The following is a 20,695-nucleotide window of genomic DNA, read 5'->3' as shown; positions in this document are numbered from 1 at the left end:
TCTTTTTGAGCACCAAACCTTCTTACATTCCTTTGGGGAAAGAGCTGACCCTTGTGGCTCTGCTTTTCAGAGCCCATTTCCCTCTCCCATCTGCAAGTGCCACTTTGATGTGTGTGTGTGTGTGTGTGTCTGTGTGCAGCCAGACAGGGACACCAGATTGCTCCAGCAATCTGTGCTCCAGAGAGGAGCCCAAGGTATTTGTGCAGGGAGAGCAGCCAGCATTTCTCTCCCATGTCACTTTGTGCTTCTGCTCTTGTGCTTTTCCTGATGGAATCTTGAGAACCTGGCAGATTTCAGCTCCCCACTTGGCTTTTAATAGTTTGTACTACAGAATCACCAGCTGCTGGGGGGGTGGGGAGGGGTTGGAAGTGACCCAATAAAGCAGGATCAGCCTGAGATGAAGAAAAGAACCCAACAGTCTTAAGGGACTAGTCCACCATCTCACAGTAAGCTTGTTCCAGAGGGGGATGTGGTCCAGGCCAAGCTTTTCCCTTCGTTGCCTTGTAGCCACCAAAATGAATTCTCACTGACAAGGAACCATAGAACCCTTTAGGCTGGAAAAGACCTCCAAGATCCAACCAGCATCACAGAATCAACAAGGTTGGACGAGACCTTGAAGATCCTCAAGTCCAACCTGTCACCCCAGACCTCCTGACTACTAAACCATGGCACCAAGTGCCACATCCAGTCCCCTCTTAGCCCAGCACTGCCACATCTGCTCTTAAACCATGTGCCTCAGCTCCACATCTGCATGGCTTTTAAACCTCTGCAGGGATGATGGCCCAGCCACTCCCCTGGGCAGGCTCTTCCAGGGCCTGATAGCCCTTTTTGGGGGGAGGAAAAAAAATGGTTCCTCATGTCCAAACCCCAGGCTGAGTCTTGTGTGTTACAAATACATTCTTCAGAGGCACAGCAAGTAGCACTTGAGATCCTAAAAGAAGCAAGGAACACTGATTTGCCCAGTTCCATGGAATCATGGCATGGCTTGAGTTGGAAGGGACCTTCAAGATCATCCAGTTCCAACCCCCCTGCCATGGCCACCTCCTCATTTGCTCTTGGGCTGTGCTGATCTGTGACTGAAAGCTCAGTTTCCTGAGGCCATTTGCTTGCTGTGCTTGAGGGGAGGGATTCAGAGAGCCTGGTGTCAGTGGATTGTGGTGTGGGGAATGGTTCTGCTCAAGCTCTGAAGTCCCAAAGCCTTCTGTCGTGCAAAGATCAAGCCCAAAGCTGGGTGACAGAGATCCTTCTTTTCAGCAAGGTTCCAGCTTAGTTAGGAGGCTGATCCTAGTCTGTGCCTTGTGATTTGAGCTCTGCTGAAGGGAGCTGGTGGTGCTTGGAGCAGCAGAGTGCCAGTCCTGTGAGACTCACAGAATGGTTTGGGCTGGAAGGGACCTTCAAGATCATCCAGTTCCAACCCCCCTGCCATGGCCACCTCCTCATTTGCTCTTGGGCTGTGCTGATCTGTGACTGAAAGCTCAGTTTCCTGAGGCCATTTGCTTGCTGTGCTTGAGGGGAGGGATTCAGAGAGCCTGGTGTCAGTGGATTGTGGTGTGGGGAATGGTTCTGCTCAAGCTTTGAAGCCCCAAAGCCTTCTGTCCTGCAAAGATCAAGGCCAAAGCTGGGTGACAGAGATCCTTCTTTTCAGCAAGGTTCCAGCTTAGTTAGGAGGCTGATCCTAGTCTGTGCCTTGTGATTTGAGCTCTGCTGAAGGGAGTTGGTGGTAGGTGCTGCCATTCCTGCTTGGAGCAGCAGAGTGCCAGTCCTGTGAGACTCACAGAATGGTTTGGGTTGGAAGGGACCTTAAAGCTCATCCAGTTCCAACCCCCCTGCCATGGGCAGGAACACCTCCCCCCAGCCCAGGTTGCTCAAGGCCTCATCCAGCCTGACCTTGAACCCCTCCAGGCAGGAAGCATCCACAGCCTCCCTGGGCAGCCTGTGCCAGCGTCTCCCCACCCTCACTCTCAAGAATGTCTTCCTTCAACCCATTCCCTCATCCTGTCACTGCCAGCCCTTGCAGAGGCAGAGCTGAGCTCTCTCCTGCTGCCGACGGAAGGCAGAGTTCGCTCAGCCTCCTGCCTCTGAGCAGCTTTCAGCTGTCTCCCTTTGTCTGCCCCTCCGCCGAGCTGCAGCTCAGCGTTCCCTAGGAGCTAGACAGGCTCACAAGGGAGCAACCTCAGGCCCCTTTTTGTTTCCCTTGTCTCCTTTCTGTTGTTCAGCTGCCGTTTTACCAGGGCCCCTGCGGTGTTAATTGCTGGTCTCTAGCGTGGCCTTTGAGCAGCTCTTCCCCCCGGGGGCTTTTCCCCTCTGCTTTCTCTATTTGCTGTGACATTAAGCGCTGCTTATTCCCCATTAGGGCTTAAGCAGGCTCCCTGACAGGTTTCCTCTCCCCAGGTCTCCTGCTCCCAAATCTGGGATTTCTCTTTTTTCTGCCTGGTTTCTTTTTTTTCCCCCCCCTTTCTTTCATTCAAAGCCATGGATTAGAATGGAAAGTGTAGTGCTGGGCTGGCAGCATTGCCACGGGGGAACACGGCTGCAAAGCTAGCCCCCCACAAAGACAAAGCACAGGTGGGGGTTGGCTTGGCAGTGGGGGTTGGCTCTGCAGTGGGGTTGGCTCTGCAGTGGGGTTGGCTCTGCAGTGGGGTTGGCTCTGCAGTGGGGTTGGCTTGGCAGTGGGGGTTGGCTCTTCAGTGGGGTTGGCTCTTCAGTGGGGTTGGCTCTTCAGTGGGGGTTGGCTCTTCAGTGGGGTTGGCTCTTCAGTGGGGTTGGCTCTTCAGTGGGGGTTGGCTCTTCAGTGGGGTTGGGTTTTCAGTGGGGTTGGCTCTTCAGTGGGGGTTGGCTCTTCAGTGGGGGTTGGCTCTTCAGTGGGGTTTGGCTCTTCAGTGGGGTTGGGTTTTCAGTGGGGTTGGGTTTTCAGTGGGGTTGGCTTTGCAGTGGGGTTTGGTTTTTCAGTGAGGTTGCCTCTTCAGTGGGGTTGGCTTTTGAGTGGGTGTTGGCTTCAACACTCCCTGGGGGTGTTGAAGGTCAGGTTGGATGAGGCCTTGAGCAGCTGAGACTGGTTGAGAGGAATCCCTGCCCATGGCAGGGGGGGTGGGAGCAGATGACCTCTGAGGTCCCTGCCAACCTGAGCCATTCTAGGATTCCTCAGCTAGATCTTTCACTGGGGCTGAAGAACACTGGTGGAGGAGATTGGAGGGGAGGGGAGGGGAGGGGACCAGGTTGGAAGAGACCTTCAAGATCATTGTGTCCAACCTATCACCCAACACCACCTAATCAACTAACCCATGGCACCAAGCTCCCTATCAAGTCTCCTCCTGAACACCTTCAGTGATGGTGCCTCCACCACCTCCTTGGGCAGCCCATTCCAATGGGCTCTCTGTGTAAGGAGGAAGAGACTCTCTGTTAGCAGCCTGCCCATCTAAAGAGCAGTGCCAGCACCAGGTGGCCAGCCCAGAGGATGAGCTGTTGGTGTTTCTGCGGGTGGTGGCTTCACTGTTGCTGTTTCATTCACCTCAGGGAGGGGAGAATGAGGGAGTGAAAGATTCCTCTGTGCTCCCCTCTGCAGGGGGACAGCCTGGAGGAGAGCTGAGGCTGGAGTGGCTGTTACACACTGTCCCAAGAGCTGGGCTTGGCTGGCAGTGTCCACAGAGGTGGAGGTGATGAAGTGCTCTGCTCTCTTGCAGGGGGAGCCCATGAGGATCATCTACCGCATGCGAGGGCTGCTGGGAGATGCCACCGAGGAGTTCATCGAGTCCCTGGACTCCACCACTGGTAAGGCATTTGGCTGCTGAAGGCTGGGGTTAGACTGCAGAGCTGAGCTTTGCTGCAGAGCACTGACACCATCATCCTTACAGCAGGGAGCTTAAACGTCATTGACATTGCTTCTGCTACGTTCCCCTGCTTCACCCAGAGTGGAGGAGGATTTGCACAGCCCCTCAAGTCTGGGCTTTAGCTGGCAGCACTGGCATGGCACAGGGACATTTTGCCTGCCCCTCCTTCCTGTTCCTGCTCAGGTGGCACAGGAACCATTCTGCCTGCCCCTCCTTCCTGTTCCTGCTCAGATGGCACAGGAACCATTCTGCCTTCCTCTTCTCCCTGTTCCTGCTCAGGTGGCACAGGAACCATTCTGCCTGCCCCTTCTCCCTCTTCCAGCTCAGGTGGCACAGGGACCATTCTGCCTTCCTCTTCTCCCTCTTCCAGCTCAGATGGCACAGGAACCATTCTGCCTGCCCCTTCTCCCTCTTCCAGCTCAGGTGGCACAGGGACCATTCTGCCTTCCTCTTCTCCCTGTTCCAGCTCAGATGGCACAGGAACCATTCTGCCTGCCCCTTCTCCCTGTTCCTGCTCAGGTGGCACAGGGACCATTCTGCCTGCCCCTTCTCCCTCTTCCAGCTCAGGTGGCACAGGGACCATTCTGCCTGCCCCTTCTCCCTATTCCAGCTCAGATGACACAGGAGCCATTCTGCCTGCCCCTTCTCCCTGTTCCTGCTCAGGTGGCACAGGGACCATTCTGCCTGCCCCTTCTCCCTGTTCCTGCTCAGGTGGCACAGGGACCATTCTGCCTGCCCCTTCTCCCTATTCCAGCCCAGATGGCACAGGAGCCATTCTGCCTGCCCCTTCTCCCTGTTCCTGCTCAGATGGCACAGGAACCATTCTGCCTGCCCCTTCTCCCTGTTCCTGCTCAGGTGGCACAGGAGCCATTCTGCCTGCCCCTTCTCCCTCTTCCAGCTCAGGTGGCACAGGGACCATTCTGCCTTCCTCTTCTCCCTCTTCCAGCTCAGGTGGCACAGGGACCATTCTGCCTGCCCCTTCTCCCTATTCCAGCTCAGATGGCACAGGAGCCATTCTTCCTGCCCCTTCTCCCTATTCCTGCTCAGAATTCTCCAGTTCTTTCCAGCTGAAATGATTTGAACTGATGGAAAATGCCCCACTCCCCTCCATTTTCCTTCGCTGCTTTATCCCCTGTGGGCTTCATGACCTTGCCATATTGTGGTTCCTCCTTCTCCTCATGATCTGTGTCTGCCCTGTAGATGAAGAGGAGGATGAGGAAGAAGTTTACAAGATGGCAGGTGTCATGGCCCAGTGTGGAGGCTTGGAGTGCATGCTCAACAGGCTGACTGGGATCAAGGACTTCAAGCAAGGCCGGCACCTCTTAACGGTGAGTCTCAGCTGCAGCTCTTTGGGATCAAGAGTTCTGGGATGGGAAATGCCCCCAGCTGTCAGTGATGCTGAGTTGTCTGCCTTGGGTTGCACTGTTGGGAGCAGAGATTTCAGTTCACTGATTGGCTAAAAGCTGAGTAATTCCCTCTCTCCCTCTCTCCCATCCCTCATGGTTAACAATTCCTTGCAAAGACTTTGAAGAAGCTGAGGAGGTGGTAAGGCTAAATGCTGCCTTCCTAGAGTGATTTTTCTGCCTTGGCCTTACTGTGAAGAGCAAAGCTGCCCTAATCATAGGATCCCAGACTAGTTAGGGGTGAAAGGGACCTCCAGAGGTCATCTAGTCCAACCCCTGTTGATCCTGGTCTGAAACCCCAGCTGGTGCTCTACCCCAGGCATCTGGGTAGTGCCTTTGTTCCTTCAGGGGCTTTCAGTTTTCAGCCAAATCCTGCTCCTGACTCTGAAGGCCCTGCAGAAAAGACAATCTCTGTGCCTTGCAGGTGCTGCTGAAACTGTTCAGTTACTGTGTGAAGGTGAAGATCAATCGCCAGCAGCTGGTCAAGCCGGAGATGAACACTTTGAACGTCATGCTGGGAACCCTTAACTTGGTGAGGAGAACTTGGGCTTGCCAAAGTCTTCCCCATCGACTCCAAGGGCTTGAAATTGCTTCTCCCTGTCAGACTGCCTCGGGACAGCTGCAGGAGATCTCAAATGCTGCTGGCCTGGCACTGCAAATTGTTGGCCATTCCTCCTCCGTTAGGGAGCAGGAGCGTGGGGCTCGCTTCAACCACTTGCTGCTGCTGTTGCAGTAGCTGCTGCCAGCTTAGGGTAGAATCACAGAATCAATAAGGTTGGGAAAGACCTCAGAGATCAGCAAGTCCAACCTATCACCCAACACCTCCTGACTCACTAAACCATGGCTCCAAGTGCCACATCCAAGCCCCTTTTGAACACCTCCAGGGATGGGGACTCCACCACCTCCCTGGGCAGCACATTCCAATGGCCAATTCCTCTTGCTGGGAAGAACTTTCTCCACACCTGCAGCCTAAACCTCCCCTGGCACAGCTTGAGACTGTGGCCTCTTGTGCTGGGTGCCTGGGAGAAGAGACCAACCCCCACCTGGCTCCAACCTCCCTTCAGGGAGTCGGAGAGAGCAAGAAGGTCTCCCCTCAGCCTCCTTTTCTGCAGGCTAAGCAACCCCAGCTCCCTCAGCCTCTCCTCCCAGGGCTGTGCTCCAGACCCCTCCCCAGCTTTGTTGCCCTTCTCTGGACACCTTCAAGTCTCTCAATGTCCTTCTTAAACTGAGGAGCCCAGAACTGGACACAGGACTCAAGGTGTGACCTAACCAGTGCTGAGCGCAGGGCACAAGGACTTCCCTGCTCCTGCTGGTTACACTACTTCTGATCTTCTCCAGGCTCTGGTGGCTGAGCAGGAAAGTAAGGACAGTGGAGGAGCAGCAGTGGCAGAACAAGTGCTCAGTATCATGGAGATCATACTGGATGAGTCCAATGCAGAACCTCTGAGCGAGGACAAGGTGAGTGCCTGGGGCTGGGTGCACCAATGGAAATGCTGAGTGGCATTCAAGGCTTGCAGATGTCTCCTGAGCTCCAGGAGCTGCAGAGCTGTGCTGAGTGGCAGTCTAACCCTTGTTATGCTTGCTGGCATGTCTTGGCAGGCTGTGGAGGTAGGGCAGTGCCCTGCACCAAAAGCACTGCAAGGCTTCTTTGGGATGATCTTGCACAGTCAGGGTGGGGGTTATTAGGCACTGCTTGGATCCCATCCTTGCAGCTTTGGGCCACAGGCCAGTGAGAGACAAGAAAAGGCACAGCTCTGCCTTTGTTTTTGGAGTGTTTTGGTACATGTTGAAAACATGATTGGTTTTTTCCAGTTAATTGAGGATGAAAACAATACCTCAGCAACACTGAGCATGAGAAGAGTTTCTTGGTCATCTTCTGAAGCTGCTGCTGTATAGGAATGTGATGTCCTTTGGGCTAGGATTATGAGAGCTTTTGGCTAGACAATTAGTGAACAGTAAGTGGAAGAAGCCAGCTGTCAGCTAGAGGAGTTAGAATCATGGAATGCTAGAGCTGTTTGGGTTGAGAAAGCCCTTTAAGATCATTGAGTCCAACCATCAACCTGACACCACTGTGGCCACTAAACCATGTCCCCAGAGTGCCATGGCCACAGGTTGCTTGAACCCCTCCAGGGATGGGGACTCCCCTACCTCCCTGGGCAGCCTGTGCCAAGCTCTGACCACTCTTGCAGGGAAGAAATTGTTCCTCATGTCCAACCTAAACCCCCCTAGCACAATTTCAGACCATCTCCTCTCATTCTGTCACCTGATACCAGGGAGAAGAGACCAACCCCACCTCACTCCAACCACCTTCCAGGGAGTTGTAGAGAGCAATGAGGTCTCTCCTCAGCCTCCTCTTCTCCAGAGTGAACAACTCCAGGTCCCTCAGCCATTCCACAAGGGGCAGAGTTTTGCTCTCCCCCAGGCTGCCTTACCAGGGGTAGAATGGAGCAGAGTTTTGCTCTTACCAGGGACTGGACTGGAGCAGAGTTTTGCTCTCCCCCAGGCTGCCTTACCAGGGGTAGAATGGAGCAGAGTTTTGCTCTTACCAGGGACTGGACTGGAGCAGAGTTTTGCTCTCCCCCAGGCTGCCTTACCAGGGGCTGGACTGGAGCAGAGTTTTGCTCTTACCAAGGGCTGGACTGGAGCAGAGTTTTGCTCTTAACCAGGGGCTGGACTGGAGCAGAGTTTTGCTCTCCCCCAGGCTGCCTTACCAGGGGTAGAATGGAGCAGAGATTTGCTCTTAACCAGGGGCTGGACTGGAACAGAGTTTTGCTCTTAACCAGGGGCTGGACTGGAGCAGAGTTTTGCTCTTACCAGGGGCTGGACTGGAGCAGAGTTTTGCTCTTACCAGGGGCTGGACTGGAACAGAGTTTTGCTCTTACCAGGGGCTGGACTGGAGCAGAGTTTTGCTCTCCCCCAGGCTGCCTTACCAGGGGCTGGACTGGAGCAGGGTTTTGCTCTCCCCCAGGCTGCCTTGCCAGGGCCGGACTGGAGCAGCTCCTGACGCGAGGCCTTTCCTTGACTGCTGCAGATTGATTTCCTGCTCAGAACCCAACCTCTTCTTCCTCTGCAGGGTAACCTCCTCCTAACTGGTGACAAGGACCAGCTGGTGATGCTGCTGGATCAGATCAACAGCACCTTTGTGCGCTCCAACCTCAGCGTCCTGCAGGGCCTGCTGCGTATCATCCCCTACCTGTCCTTCGGGGAGCTGGAGAAGATGCAGATCCTGGTGGATCGCTTCAAGCCCTACTGTAACTTTGATAAGTATGTTGGCTAATTCCAGCTGAAAGCACATGAAATCACTTGCACTGACAAGCCTATACCTCTTTTCCCACCCCCCCCTCCCACCTCATTGATGCTTCCCTCAATGTGATGCAAAGCTCCAGAGATTCCCGGGGCGGAAGCTTAATTTCCTCTTTCGCCTCTAAGCCATTTGATGAAGCAGAAGAAATGTGTGAGCTTGCAGCTGGTGAAATCAGGGCTTTGGAGTATATTCTGAGGTGACAAGGGTCTGAATAGCTTTGCTGAGTCTGTGAGCAGGGATGTGGATTCCCTGATAGTGCAGTGGGGATTACAGGCAGCTGCTGTTTGGAGAGCTTTTGAGTTGCTCTTTCTTCTCTCCCTTCCTTCAGGTACGACGAGGAGCACAGTGGAGATGATAAAGTCTTCCTGGACTGCTTCTGTAAAATAGCAGCAGGGATAAAGAACAACAGCAATGGCCATCAGCTGAAAGATCTCATCCTCCAGAAGGGGATTACACAGAATGCCCTGGACTACATGAAAAAGCACATTCCCAGTGCAAAGAAGTAAGAGGCTGTGCTTGCTGTCTGTGATAACCCTGATCGTCCTCCTCTAGTTCTGGGATGGGTTGAAGATTCCCTCTCCCCCTCCTCCAGCATTGAATTTGCCACACCAGCCCAGCTGGAAGCAACTGAAGCTGCATTTCCAAGCAAAACTACAACCTACAAGGAAACCATAGAATTGTCAGGGCTGGAAGGGACCTCAAGGCTCAGCCAGCTCCAACCTCCTCTGCCGTGGGCAGGGACACCTCACACCACAGCAGGTTGCTCACAGCCACATCCAGCCTGGCTGCAAACACCTCCAGGCAGGAGGCTTCCACCACCTCCCTGGGCTGCAAGGAATATGTACAAAATATACAATATTTACAGTTTATAAACAGCACAAGAACCTCCCTGGCCAAAAACCAGGGGAGCTGCAACATCATCTTCCCACCCTGCTCCCCTCCTTACCCCCCTTGGCTGCAAAACTCTCCCCAGGAAGCTGTTCACAACTCCATGATCAGAAGCATTTAGACTTGGTACAGCTGTGACACAGAGGGGTGAGGCTGGGATGGGCTAAAAAGCCTGGAATCTCCCCAGCTGATAGCCATCTGGGCTGATTTCTTGGACATCAGCATGCTTGTGCCTCCTGCCCCTTCCTTACCCACTGCACAAAGCCAAGGCCAGGGCTCAGGGCTGGCACTGGGGCTGTCGGCATGCACAGCGTGGCAGCGGCAGTGCGAATGCCACTTAATTAATTACAGGAGGGAGGGCCACAGGAGGAAGGGTGCTGGGCTGGCCTGCTGCCTGCCAAGTGTCCTTGGGGCATGGGGTGACTGCCCTTCAGCTGCTGCCTCTTGTCTTCTGTGCAGTTTGGATGCAGACATATGGAAGAAATTCTTATCCCGACCGGCGCTGCCTTTCATCCTGCGCCTGCTCCGAGGGCTTGCCACGCAGCACCCTGCCACACAGGTGAGCAGGCTCTCCTGAGAGCCAAGCAGCCCCTGGCTGGCTTGTTGAGCTCTGCTTTCGGTGGCTGTAGGTCACAGCATCACAGGATTGCTTGGTGGGAAAAGGAATCTGGAAGGAATTAGGAAGGGAGGAAAGAGTTTGGAGGGAAGGAAGGAATTTGGAAGGTAGGAAGGAATTAGGGAGGAAGGAATTAGGAGGGAAGGAAGGAATTTGGAAGGTAGGAAGGAATTAGGGAGGAAGGAAAGAGGGAGGGAGGAATTTGGAGGGAAGGAAGGGGTTTGGAAGGAAGGAATTTGGAAGGAAGGAATTAGGAAGGAATTAGATAGGAAGGAATTAGGAAGGAAGGAATTTGGAGGGAAGGAAGGACTTTGGAAGGGAGGAAGGAAAGAGGGAAGGAAGGAAAGAGGGAAGGAAGGAAAGAGGGAAGGAAGGAAAGAGGGAAGGAAGGAAAGAGGGAAGGAAGGAAAGAGGGAAGGAAGGAAAGAGGGAAGGAAGGAAAGAGGGAAGGAAGGAAAGAGGGAAGGAAGGAAAGAGGGAAGGAAGGAAAGAGGGAAGGCAGGAAAGAGGGAAGGCAGGAAAGAGGGAAGGCAGGAAAGAGGGAAGGTAGGGAGGAATTTGGAAGGTAGGGAGGAATTTGGAAGGTAGGGAGGAATTTGGAAGGTAGGGAGGAATTTGGAAGGTAGGGAGGAATTTGGAAGGTAGGGAGGAATTTGGAAGGTAGGGAGGAATTTGGAAGGTAGGGAGGAATTTGGAAGGTAGGGAGGAATTTGGAAGGTAGGGAGGAATTTGGAAGGTAGGGAGGAATTTGGAAGGTAGGGAGGAATTTGGAAGGTAGGGAGGAATTAGGAGGGAAGGAAGGAATTAGGAGGGAAGGAAGGAATTTGGAGGGAAGGAAGGAATTTGGAGGGAAGGAAGGAATTTGGAGGGAAGGAAGGAATTTGGAAGGTAGGAAGTAGGAAGGAAGCAACAAGGGAGGAAGAATTTGGAAGGAGGAAAGGAAAGAATCTGGAAGGAAGTTCTTCCCAGCAAGAGTGATTGTCCACTGGAATGTGCTGCCCAGGGAGGTGGTGGAGTCCCCATCCCTGGAGATGTTTAGGAAGAGCCTGGCTGAGGCACTTGGTGCCATGGTTGAGTTGATCAGATGGTGCTGGGTGAGAGGTTGGACTTGATGATCTCGAAGGTCTTTTCCAGCCTGGCTGATTCTGGGGTTCCAATCCCTCTTAGGTGCTGATAGGCACAGACTCCATCACCAACCTGCACAAACTGGAGCAGGTGTCCAGTGATGAAGGGATTGGGACGCTGGCAGAGAATCTTCTGGAGGCCCTGAGGGAACATCCGGAGGTGAACAAGAAGATCGACGCCGCCCGCAAGGAGACCCGGGCGGAGAAGAAGCGAATGGCCATGGCCATGAGGCAGAAGGCCTTGGGCACTCTGGGCATGACGGTAATGGCTGCTTGCCCTGACAGCAGACCACTGATCTCATCACCTTTGCTCTCCCTCTCGCTTACAACTGGCACCTGAGGAGCTGTGTGCAGATGGTTTAGGGCCCAACGTCGCCGAGCCCGCGCTTGACCTGGCGCTGGGGAGGTGTAGGCTGGAGGTTAGGAAGAAGTTCTACAGAGAGAGAGAGATTGGCCATTGGGATGGGCTGCCCAGGGAGGTGGTGGAGTCACCAGCCCTGGAGGTGTTCAGGAGGAGACTTGATAGGGTGCTTGGTTGCATGGTTTGGTTGATAGGTTGGTGGTGTTGGATGATAGGTCAGAGGTGATGATCTTGAAGGTCTCTTCCAACCTGGTCCTGTCCTGTGCTCTCCTCTCCCCTCTCCTCTCCCCTCTCCTCTCCCCTCTCCTCTCCCCTCTCCTCTCCCCTCTCCTCTCCCCTCTCCTCTCCCCTCTCCTCTCCCCTCTCCTCTCCCCTCTCCTCTCCCCTCTCCTCTCCCCTCTCCTCTCCCCTCTCCTCTCCCCTCTCCTCTCCCCTCTCCTCTCCCCTCTCGGTTGCTAATGAGAGGCTGGGAAGTGGGTTGGGGATTTGCTGTTGAGGGTGGTGGGGCTGGGGGGGTGTCCACTGTGGTGTTTCTAACCTGCTTGAGCTCTCCTCTCTTTCAGACAAACGAGAAGGGTCAGGTAGTGACCAAGACTGCGCTGCTCAAACAGATGGAGGAGCTGATAGAAGAGCCAGGGCTGACCTGCTGCATCTGCCGGGAAGGATACAAGTTTCAGGTACAGGGAGAGAGCACAGCCCTCTGTCACCAGCTGAGGGGACCTGGCAGGGTCCAGCTGCACAAGAGATGGTGCAGAATGATCAGGAGAGCTCTCTGGGAGATGAGGAAATGTCAGGTTTGAGTCCTGGGGTAAACAATTCCAGAGGTAGCTGGGTGCTGCACTTTGGTCACAACAACCCCAGGAAGAGCTGGGGTCAGAGTGGCTGGAGAGCAGCCAGGCAGCAAGGGACCTGGGGGTAGTGGTTGATAGTAGGCTGAACATGAGCCAGCAATGTGCCCAGGCAGCCTAGAAGGCCAAGGGCATCCTGGCCTGCAGCAGGAAGAGTGTGGCCAGCAGGAGCAGGGAAGTCCTTGTGCCCTGTGCTCAGCACTGCTTAGGCCACACCTGGAGTCCTGTGTCCAGTTCTGGGCTCCTCAATTCAAGAAGGACATTGAGAGGCTTGAAGGTGTCCAGAGAAGGGCAAGAAAGCTGAGGAGGGGTCTGGAGCACAGCCCTGGGAGGAGAGGCTGAGGGAGCTGGGGTTGCTTAGCCTGGAGAAGAGGAGGCTCAGGGGAGACCTTCTTGCTCTCTCCATCTCCCTGAAGGGAGGTTGGAGCCAGGTGGGGGTTGGTCTCTTCTCCCAGGCAGGCAGCCAGCACCAGCAACAAGAGGCCACAGTCTCAAGCTGTGCCAGGGGAGGTTTAGGCTGGAGGTGAGGAGAAAGTTCTTCCCAGTAAGAGTTGTTAGGCACTGGGATGTGCTGCCCAGGGAGGTAGTGGAGTCCCCATGCCTGGAGGTGTTCAAGAGGGGACTGGGTGTGGCCCATGGTTTAGCTGTCAGGAGGTGCTGGCTGCCAGCTTGGACTTGCTGAGCTCTGAGGTCGTTTCCAGCCTCATTGATTCTCTGGGTCCATGATTCTAAGTGGCAGTGGTTGATTAGTGCTTTTTCAGTGAAAGCTCAGTGTAAGTCTGAGGTTGGGAGAGGGAGAGGTGACACTGAGAGCAGTGTCACAGTGGTGCAGAGGGTGGCCCAGCATGAGTGGTCCTGAAGGGAGCTGCTGTGTCATTGCAGCCCACCAAAGTGCTGGGGATTTACACCTTCACCAAGCGTGTTGCCCTGGAGGAGTTTGAGAACAAGCCCCGCAAGCAGCAGGGCTACAGCACCGTCTCCCACTTCAACATTGTCCACTATGATTGTCACCTTGCAGCTGTCAGGTGAGTCCTGCCCACACCCTGGGACAGTGCATCTACTGCACTGAGTGTCCAACAGACAGCTACCAGGATGCTGAAGGGGCTGCAGCACTGCCCTGTGAGGAGAGGCTGAGAGCCCTGGGGGTGCTTAGTCTGGAGGGGAGAAGACTGAGAGGGGATCTGGTCAATGTTTCCAGGGGTTAAGAGGGAGGGCACAGGGACAGGCTCTGCTCAGTTGTGCCCTGGGACAGGACAAGGGGCTGTGGATATAAACTCCAGCCCAGGAGGCTCCACCTCACCATGAGGAGGAACTTCTTCCCTGGGAGGCTCCCAGAGCCCTGGAGCAGGCTGCCCAGAGAGGTTGTGGAGTCTCCTTCTCTGCAGCCTTCCCAGCCCCATCTGGATGTGTTCTGTGTGACCTGTGCTGGATTCCCTGCTCCTGCTCTGGCAGGGGGGGTTGGACTCAGTGATCTCTGGAGGTCCCCTCCAACCCCTAATCCTGTGATCCTGGTGGCTGCTGTGTTTTTCCAAGGGGCTTTGTGAGCACAGCACTTGGCCTTGTCACCCATGGTGGGTTTGCTTCTGAGGTGATCACTCTGCAGCCTGGAGACAGCCAGAAGCTTCTCTGTTGAGGTTTGCTGTCATGTCCCAACTAGAGATTGGGCCTGGGCACTACAATGTGAAGTCCATCAGGACAGACTACACAAAGTTCCACCTCAGCATGAGGAGAAGCTCTACTCCCAGGGTGCTGGAGAGGTTGTGGAGTCTCCTTGTCTGGAGCCTTCCCAGCCCCATCTGGATGCGTTCCTGTGCGACCTGCCCTAGGTGACCCTCCTTTGGCAGGGGGGTTGGACTGGTTGATCTCCAGAGGTCCCTTCCAAGCCCTACCATTCTGTGACTGGAGAAGCTGTGGAACTGTCTGGGGTTTTGCTGGTTTCTTAGACACAAACTTGGATGCTCCTGACTTGCCTGGGTGTGGTTTGCTTTCTCGCTGCAGACTGGCTCGCGGCCGTGAGGAATGGGAGAGTGCAGCCCTGCAGAACGCCAACACCAAGTGCAATGGGCTCCTGCCAGTCTGGGGACCTCATGTGCCAGAGTCTGCTTTTGCTACTTGCTTAGCAAGGTGAGCAGACACAGCTCCTCCTTGAGCTGTTTTGCATCTGGGTAGGTGAGTCAGGAGGTTAGCGCGGAGGCATGCTGGCTTCGAAGCCGATGGGAGCTGAGTGAAGCTGCTCTGGGAAGATGTGCTGTGGGAGAAGAAACCACCTGAAGGCTGTGAGGGCCATTCAGTGAGATTTGGACAGGCTGAGAGCTGGGCAGAGAGGAACCTAAGGAGGTTCAACAAGGAGAAGTGTAGAGTCCTGCAGCTGGTCAGCAAATGTGCCCTGGTGGCCAAGAAGGCCAATGGGGTCCTGGGGTGCATGCAGAGGAATGTGGCCAGCAGATCCAGGGAGGTTCTCCTCCCCCTCTACTCTGCCCTGGTGAGGCCACATCTGGAATATTGCAGCCAGTTCTGGGCTCCCCAGCTCAGGAGGGACAGGGATCTACTGGAGAGAGTCCAAGGGAGGCTCCAAGGATGCTGAAGGGACTGCAGCACTGCCTGGGGAGGAGAGGCTGAGAGCCCTGGGGGTGGTTAGTCTGGAGAGGAGAAGGCTGAGAGGGGATCTGATCAATGTCTATCAATATCTGAGGGCTGGGGGTGAAGAGGGAGGGCACAGGGACAGGCTCTGCTCAGTTGTGCCCTGGGATAGGACAAGGGGCTGTGGATATAAACTGCAGCCCAGGAAGTTCCATCTCACCATGAGGAGGAACTTCTTCACTGGGAGGGTCCCAGAGCCCTGGAGCAGGCTGCCCAGAGAGGTTGTGGAGTCTCCTTCTCTGGAGCCTTTCCAGCCCCATTTGGATGTGTTCCTGTGTGACCTGTGCTGGATTCTCTGCTCCTGCTCTGTCAGAGGGGTTGGACTGGATGATCTCTGGAGGTCCTTTGCAACTCCCTGAAAACCTGTGAGCCAGTTCTGGAAGGGTTTTTTATCAAGTGACCCCAAGCTGCTGTGTTTTTCAGGCACAACACATACCTCCAGGAGTGCACAGGACAGAGGGAACCTACCTACCAGCTGAATGTCCACGACATCAAACTGCTCTTCCTCCGCTTTGCCATGGAGCAGTCGTTCAGCGTCGACACTGGAGGAGGAGGAAGGGAGAGCAACATCCACCTCATCCCATACATCATCCACACGGTGCTCTACGTCCTCAACACGTCAGTACCTTCCTCTCCCATTCCCCCTGCGCTGCTCTGTGTCCCAAACATGTCAGTACCTTCCTCTTAGCAGCTGCCTCTGCCTTCCACTCCCACCCCAAATGGTGTGGGAGGGCTGAAGGCTGATCCTCGTGTGTGTGGCCATGGTGAGAAGACCACACCTGCAATGCTGTGTCCAGTTTTGAGCTCCCTAATTCAAGAGAGGCAGGGATCTGCTGCAGGATAGGATAGGATAGGATAGGATAGGATAGGATAGGATAGGATAGGATAGGATAGGATAGGATAGGATAGGATAGGATAGACCAGGTTGGAAAAGACCACACCTGCAATGCTGTGTCCAGTTTTGAGCTCCCTAATTCAAGAGAGGCAGGGATCTACTGGAGAAGAGAAAAGAGAAGGGGAAGAGAAGGGAAGAGGAAGAGAAGAGAAGAGGAAGAGAAGGGAAGAGGAAGAGAAGAGGAAGAGAAGAGAAGAGAGAAGAGGAAGAGAAGAGAAGCGAAGAGGAAGAGAAGAGAAAGAGAAGAGAAGAGGAATAAACCAGGTTGGAAAAGACCTTTGAGATCATCCAGTCCAACCTATCACCCAACACCATCTAATCAACTAAACCATGGCACCAAGCACCCCATCCAGTCTCTTCCAGCGGGCTGTGAGGGTGATGAAGGGACTTGAACATCTCTCCTGTGAAGAAAGGCTGAGAGACCTGGGGCTGTTTAGTCTGGAGAGGAGCAGCCTGAGAGGGGATCTGATCAGTGTCTGTAAATATCTGGGGGGGGTGGGGGAGGGAAGATGAAGGTGCCAGGCTCTTTCTGGTGGTGCCCAGTAGTGGAACAAGGAGCAGTGGCTATAATCTGGAGCTCAGGAAGTTCCACCTCAACATGAGGAGAAACTTCTTCGCTGTGAGGGTGCTGGAGCCCTGGAGCAGGCTGCCCAGCGAGGCTGCGGAGCCTCATTCTCTGGAGCCTTAAGACCCATCTGGGCACGTTCCTGTGCGACCTGCCCTAGCTGATCCCTAGCTTTGGCAGCAGGGTTGGACATGCTGATCTCCAGAAGTCCCTTTCAACCCCTTAATATTCTGTGATTCTATGAAATCACACCAGAGTTTTAGGAGGACCCAAATTGCCTCTCTCAAGCAGTTTTTGCTGCCGGTTCACATGGTTTGGAGCGCAGCGTCGCCGCCTGAACACGCAGGGTAACAGAGAACCTATTGAGCAAAAGCAATTGGGAATTAGCTTCTCTTTCCATCCTGGATGTAATTATTACCTCTGGAAGGTTATTAGATTCTTTAAGAAACACTGCCAGCTTCATTTTCTCTGGAACAGACAGAAGGGAAAGACAGGGATGAAGTAATTGCTGTCAGCTGAAAACCTAACCCTGGTTATCTGATGCTTTGAGTTACACAATCCCCTCTCTGTTCCCAGCTTTGCCACACTGGAATTCTCCTGCAGCCTTCAGCTCCATCAGATTTCCCTGACATTATTCATGTTATTTATGTTTGGGCTGGTCTTTTTTTCTTCTCAGTGAACACAGGAACACTCCTGCTGAAGTGTTTCAGCAAGATCTTTATTGATGCAAAGCTTGAGGGGGGCTTTGAGCTCGCCCTGATGGCTGAGTGCGCCCCATGCACAGCTAGAATGCCCCCCACACCTTTTGCTTTGTGGAGTTCAGATGCTAGGAAGTAAATAGTCATGAAATGAGGGTGGAAATGGTGACATAGACCTCTCTTAAAGGACACTGGAGGTGGAGTGCAGTAAAATCTCTCTCCCACCTGCAGACTCCACGCTCTGGCTCTAACACAATCTGTCTTTAATGCTGGTTCTGATCATGCTCAGGTAGAATGCCCCCCACTCCTTTTGCTGTGTATAGTTCAGATGCTAGGAAGTAAATAGTCATCAAATGAAGGTGGAAATGGTGACATAGACCTCTCTTAAAGGACACTGCAAGTGGAGTGCAGTGAAATCTCTCTCCCTTTCCCACCTGCAGAATCCATGCTCTAACATAATTTGTCTTTAATGCAGCACCTCATGCACAGGTAGAGTGCCCCACACACCTTTTGCTGTGTATAGTTCAGATGCTAGGAAGTAAATAGTCATGAAATGAGGGTGGAAATGGTGACATAGACCTCTCTTAAAGGGCTCTGGAGGTGGAGTGCAGTGAAATCTCTCCCCCTTTCCCACCTGCAGACTCCATGCTCTGGCTCTAACATAATTTGCCTTTAATGTCTTTAATGCTGGTTCTGATCATGCACAGGTAGAATGCCCCACACACCTTTTGCTGTGTATAGTTCAGATGCTAGGAAGTAAATAGTCATGAAATGAAGGTGGAAATGGTGACATAGACCTCTCTTAAAGGGCTCTGGAGGTGGAGTGCAGTGAAATCTCTCTCCCTTTCCCACCTGCAGACTCCACGCTCTGGCTCTGACACAATTTGCCTTCAATGCCTATCTCCAGATCCCTGAGCTGTTGTTTTCCAGCTCCCTTGGGAGACAGAGAAATGAACTGGTTCTTTTCATCTCAACTGTCCTTTTCATCTCAATAGTCTGCTCATTGCCACCAGAGAGCCCAGAACCTGCTGGGCAGCTGCTGGATCAAAATGCAGCTCTGCTCTCTACAGCTCCCTGAAAGGAGGCCCTGAGTGAGGTGGGGGTTGGTCTCTTCTCTCTGCTATCAGGTGATAGAATGAGAGGAAATGGCCTCAGGATGCACCAGGGAAGATCTGGGTTGGACATGAAGAACAATTTCTGTGCTGCCAGAGTGGTCAGGCACTAGCACAGGCTGCCCAGGGAGGTGGTGGAGTCCCCAGCCCTGGAGGTGTTCAAGCAACCTGCGGCCCTGGCACTTGGGGCCACAGTTCAGTGGCCATGGTGGGGTTGGGTTGAAGGTTGGACTGGATGATCTTTGAGGTCTTTTCCACCCCAAACAACTCTCTGATTCTGTGATCATTTCCTCTCCAGCCATCATTTGTTTTTTCCCTCAAGACATGTCAGCGTTAAGCAGAGCAAACAGAGAGTTCCTGGTTGGCTGCCTGCTGCATGGTGCAGCAGATGGAAAGCTCACCCAACACTGACCCCCCCGAGACAAAGCTTCATCTGCTGGGATGCTGTTTTACACCCTCCTGACAGGGAGTGTAGATCTCACTGAGAAATTGAGGAGCCTGCCTGATGGAGCAGAGCAGTAGGGATGTGGGCAGGTGTGATACAACTTCATGGTGGTCAGGTCTGGGCTGTCAGGACTGCTGAAGAGACTGGAGCTCAGGGAAAGGGAGGGGAAAAAATGACCTCTGTGTAAGCTTACAGTAAATACACTTCTCTTTGGGGGGCTGAAATTGGCTTGCAGCTTCCCTGTGATTGCTTTTGTGGTAGATGAATAACAGGAATTGATTCTGAAGCCTGGCTGAAGGGGAAGGGGAGGGGGCAGGTGGGAGATGGTACAGCCTGAACACATGGGCTGGCCTGCCTGCTTCTTATCTAAAAGAGAAGGAAAACAGCTCAGCAGTAGTATTGTCCTCTGCTGGGGCAATGCTTCCTTGCTGACCCCCACCCGGTACCATACCCAGCTCCAAGGCAAAGCAAGCTTGCCAGGCTTGTGAGCTTCCCTGGGAGCTAACCCCCAGCCAGGGGGGAGTGCTTTGGGAAGGGCCAAGCCAGGACTGCTTTGTCCTGCACAGGATTGTGTGGTGCTGGGCCTCCAGGCTCCTGAGGTGTACAGCACAGCAGCGTGGAGGAGGCAGCGCAGCCACCGAGGCTTCTCTTGTCTTGCAGCACTCGAGCCACGTCGAGGGAGGAGAAGAACCTCCAGAGCTTCATGGAGCACCCCAAGGAGAAGTGGGTGGAGAGTGCCTACGAGGTGGATGGGCCCCATTACTACACCGTGCTGGCACTGCACATCTCTCCCCCTGAGAAGTGGAAAGCCATGAGAGTGGAGGTCCTCAAGAGGCTCCTCGTCACCTCCCACGCGCGAGTGGTGTCGCCAGGGGGAGCCAGCAGGTTGGTCACCGCCCCGGCGCTGCTCCCGCGCGCTGCTGGCACCGCCACGGCGGCCACAGCCCGGCCAGGGCCCCGCCACGGCGGCCAGAGCCCAGACAGGGCCCCTCCACGGCGGCCAGAGCCCGGCCAGGGCCCCGCCACGGCGGCCACAGCCCGGCCAGGGCCCCGCCACGGCGGCCAGAGCCCCGCCAGGGCCCCGCCACGGCGGCCAGAGCCCTGCCAGGGCCCCGCCACAGCGGCCACAGCCTGGCCAGGGCGGCCAGAGCCCGGCCAGGGCCCCGCCACGGCGGCCACAGCCCGGCCAGGGCCCCGCCACGGCGGCCAGAGCCCCGCCAGGGCCCCGCCACGGCGGTCAGAGCCCCGCCAGGGCCCCGCCACGGCGGCCACAGCCCGGCCAGGGCCCCGCCACAGCCCGGCCAGGGCCCCGCCACGGCAGCCAGAGCCCCGCCACGGCGGCCAGAGCCCTGCCAGGGCCCTGCCACGGCAGCCAGAGCCCTGCCAGGGCCCTGCCACGGCAGCCAGAGCCCTGCCACGGCCCCGCCACGGCGGCCAGAGCCCTGCCACGGCGGCCAGAGCCCTGCCACGGCCCTGCCACGGCAGCCAGAGCCCTGCCAGGGCCCTGCCACGGCAGCCAGAGCCCTGCCACGGCGGCCAGAGCCCTGCCAGGGCCCCGCCACAGCAGCCAGAGCCCCACCACGGCCCCGCCACGGCAGCCAGAGCCCCGCCACGGCACCACCACGACAGCCAGGCAGGGCCACACCGAGCTCTTGGGGAGCAGAGAAGTGGCTGTATCAGAGCAGCAGCCTGCAACCCTCCTGAGCAAGTTTGTGCACAGCTCAGGGCTTTATGAGATTATCACAGAATCAACCAGGTTGGAAAAGAGCTCAGAGCTCAGCAAGTCCAAACTATGACCTAATACCTAACACCTCCTGACAACCAAACCATGGCTCCAAGGGCCGCATCCAAGCCTTGTTTGAACATCTCCAGGGACAGGGACTCCACCACCTCCCTGGGCAGCACATTCCCATGGCCAATTACTCTTTCTGGGAAGAACTTTCTCCTCACCTCCAGCCTGAACTTCCCC

The 20,695-nt window shown here is 55.0% G+C and overlaps 1 protein-coding gene across 1 annotated transcript in view; it reads left to right on the top strand.

Annotated features, from left to right (window-relative positions):
• Window positions 1-20,695, top strand: part of UBR4 (ubiquitin protein ligase E3 component n-recognin 4) — a 152,848-nt gene that overhangs the window by 118,937 nt on the left and 13,216 nt on the right. Inside the window, exons 91-103 of the mRNA XM_054175753.1 lie at window positions 3,681-3,768; window positions 5,028-5,155; window positions 5,655-5,762; window positions 6,569-6,688; window positions 8,304-8,494; window positions 8,863-9,036; window positions 9,882-9,981; window positions 11,206-11,424; window positions 12,087-12,200; window positions 13,254-13,396; window positions 14,370-14,495; window positions 15,435-15,629; window positions 19,387-19,611. Coding sequence (XP_054031728.1) covers window positions 3,681-3,768; window positions 5,028-5,155; window positions 5,655-5,762; window positions 6,569-6,688; window positions 8,304-8,494; window positions 8,863-9,036; window positions 9,882-9,981; window positions 11,206-11,424; window positions 12,087-12,200; window positions 13,254-13,396; window positions 14,370-14,495; window positions 15,435-15,629; window positions 19,387-19,611 — 1,931 coding nt within the window. The remainder of the gene's footprint in view (window positions 1-3,680; window positions 3,769-5,027; window positions 5,156-5,654; window positions 5,763-6,568; window positions 6,689-8,303; window positions 8,495-8,862; window positions 9,037-9,881; window positions 9,982-11,205; window positions 11,425-12,086; window positions 12,201-13,253; window positions 13,397-14,369; window positions 14,496-15,434; window positions 15,630-19,386; window positions 19,612-20,695) is intronic.

This window comes from Dryobates pubescens, chromosome 33, assembly GCF_014839835.1.
Source record: "Dryobates pubescens isolate bDryPub1 chromosome 33, bDryPub1.pri, whole genome shotgun sequence".
Classification (NCBI taxonomy): Eukaryota; Metazoa; Chordata; class Aves; order Piciformes; family Picidae; genus Dryobates; species Dryobates pubescens.
Note: the sequence above shows the minus strand (reverse complement) of the source record. Positions and strands in the feature narration are given on the sequence as shown.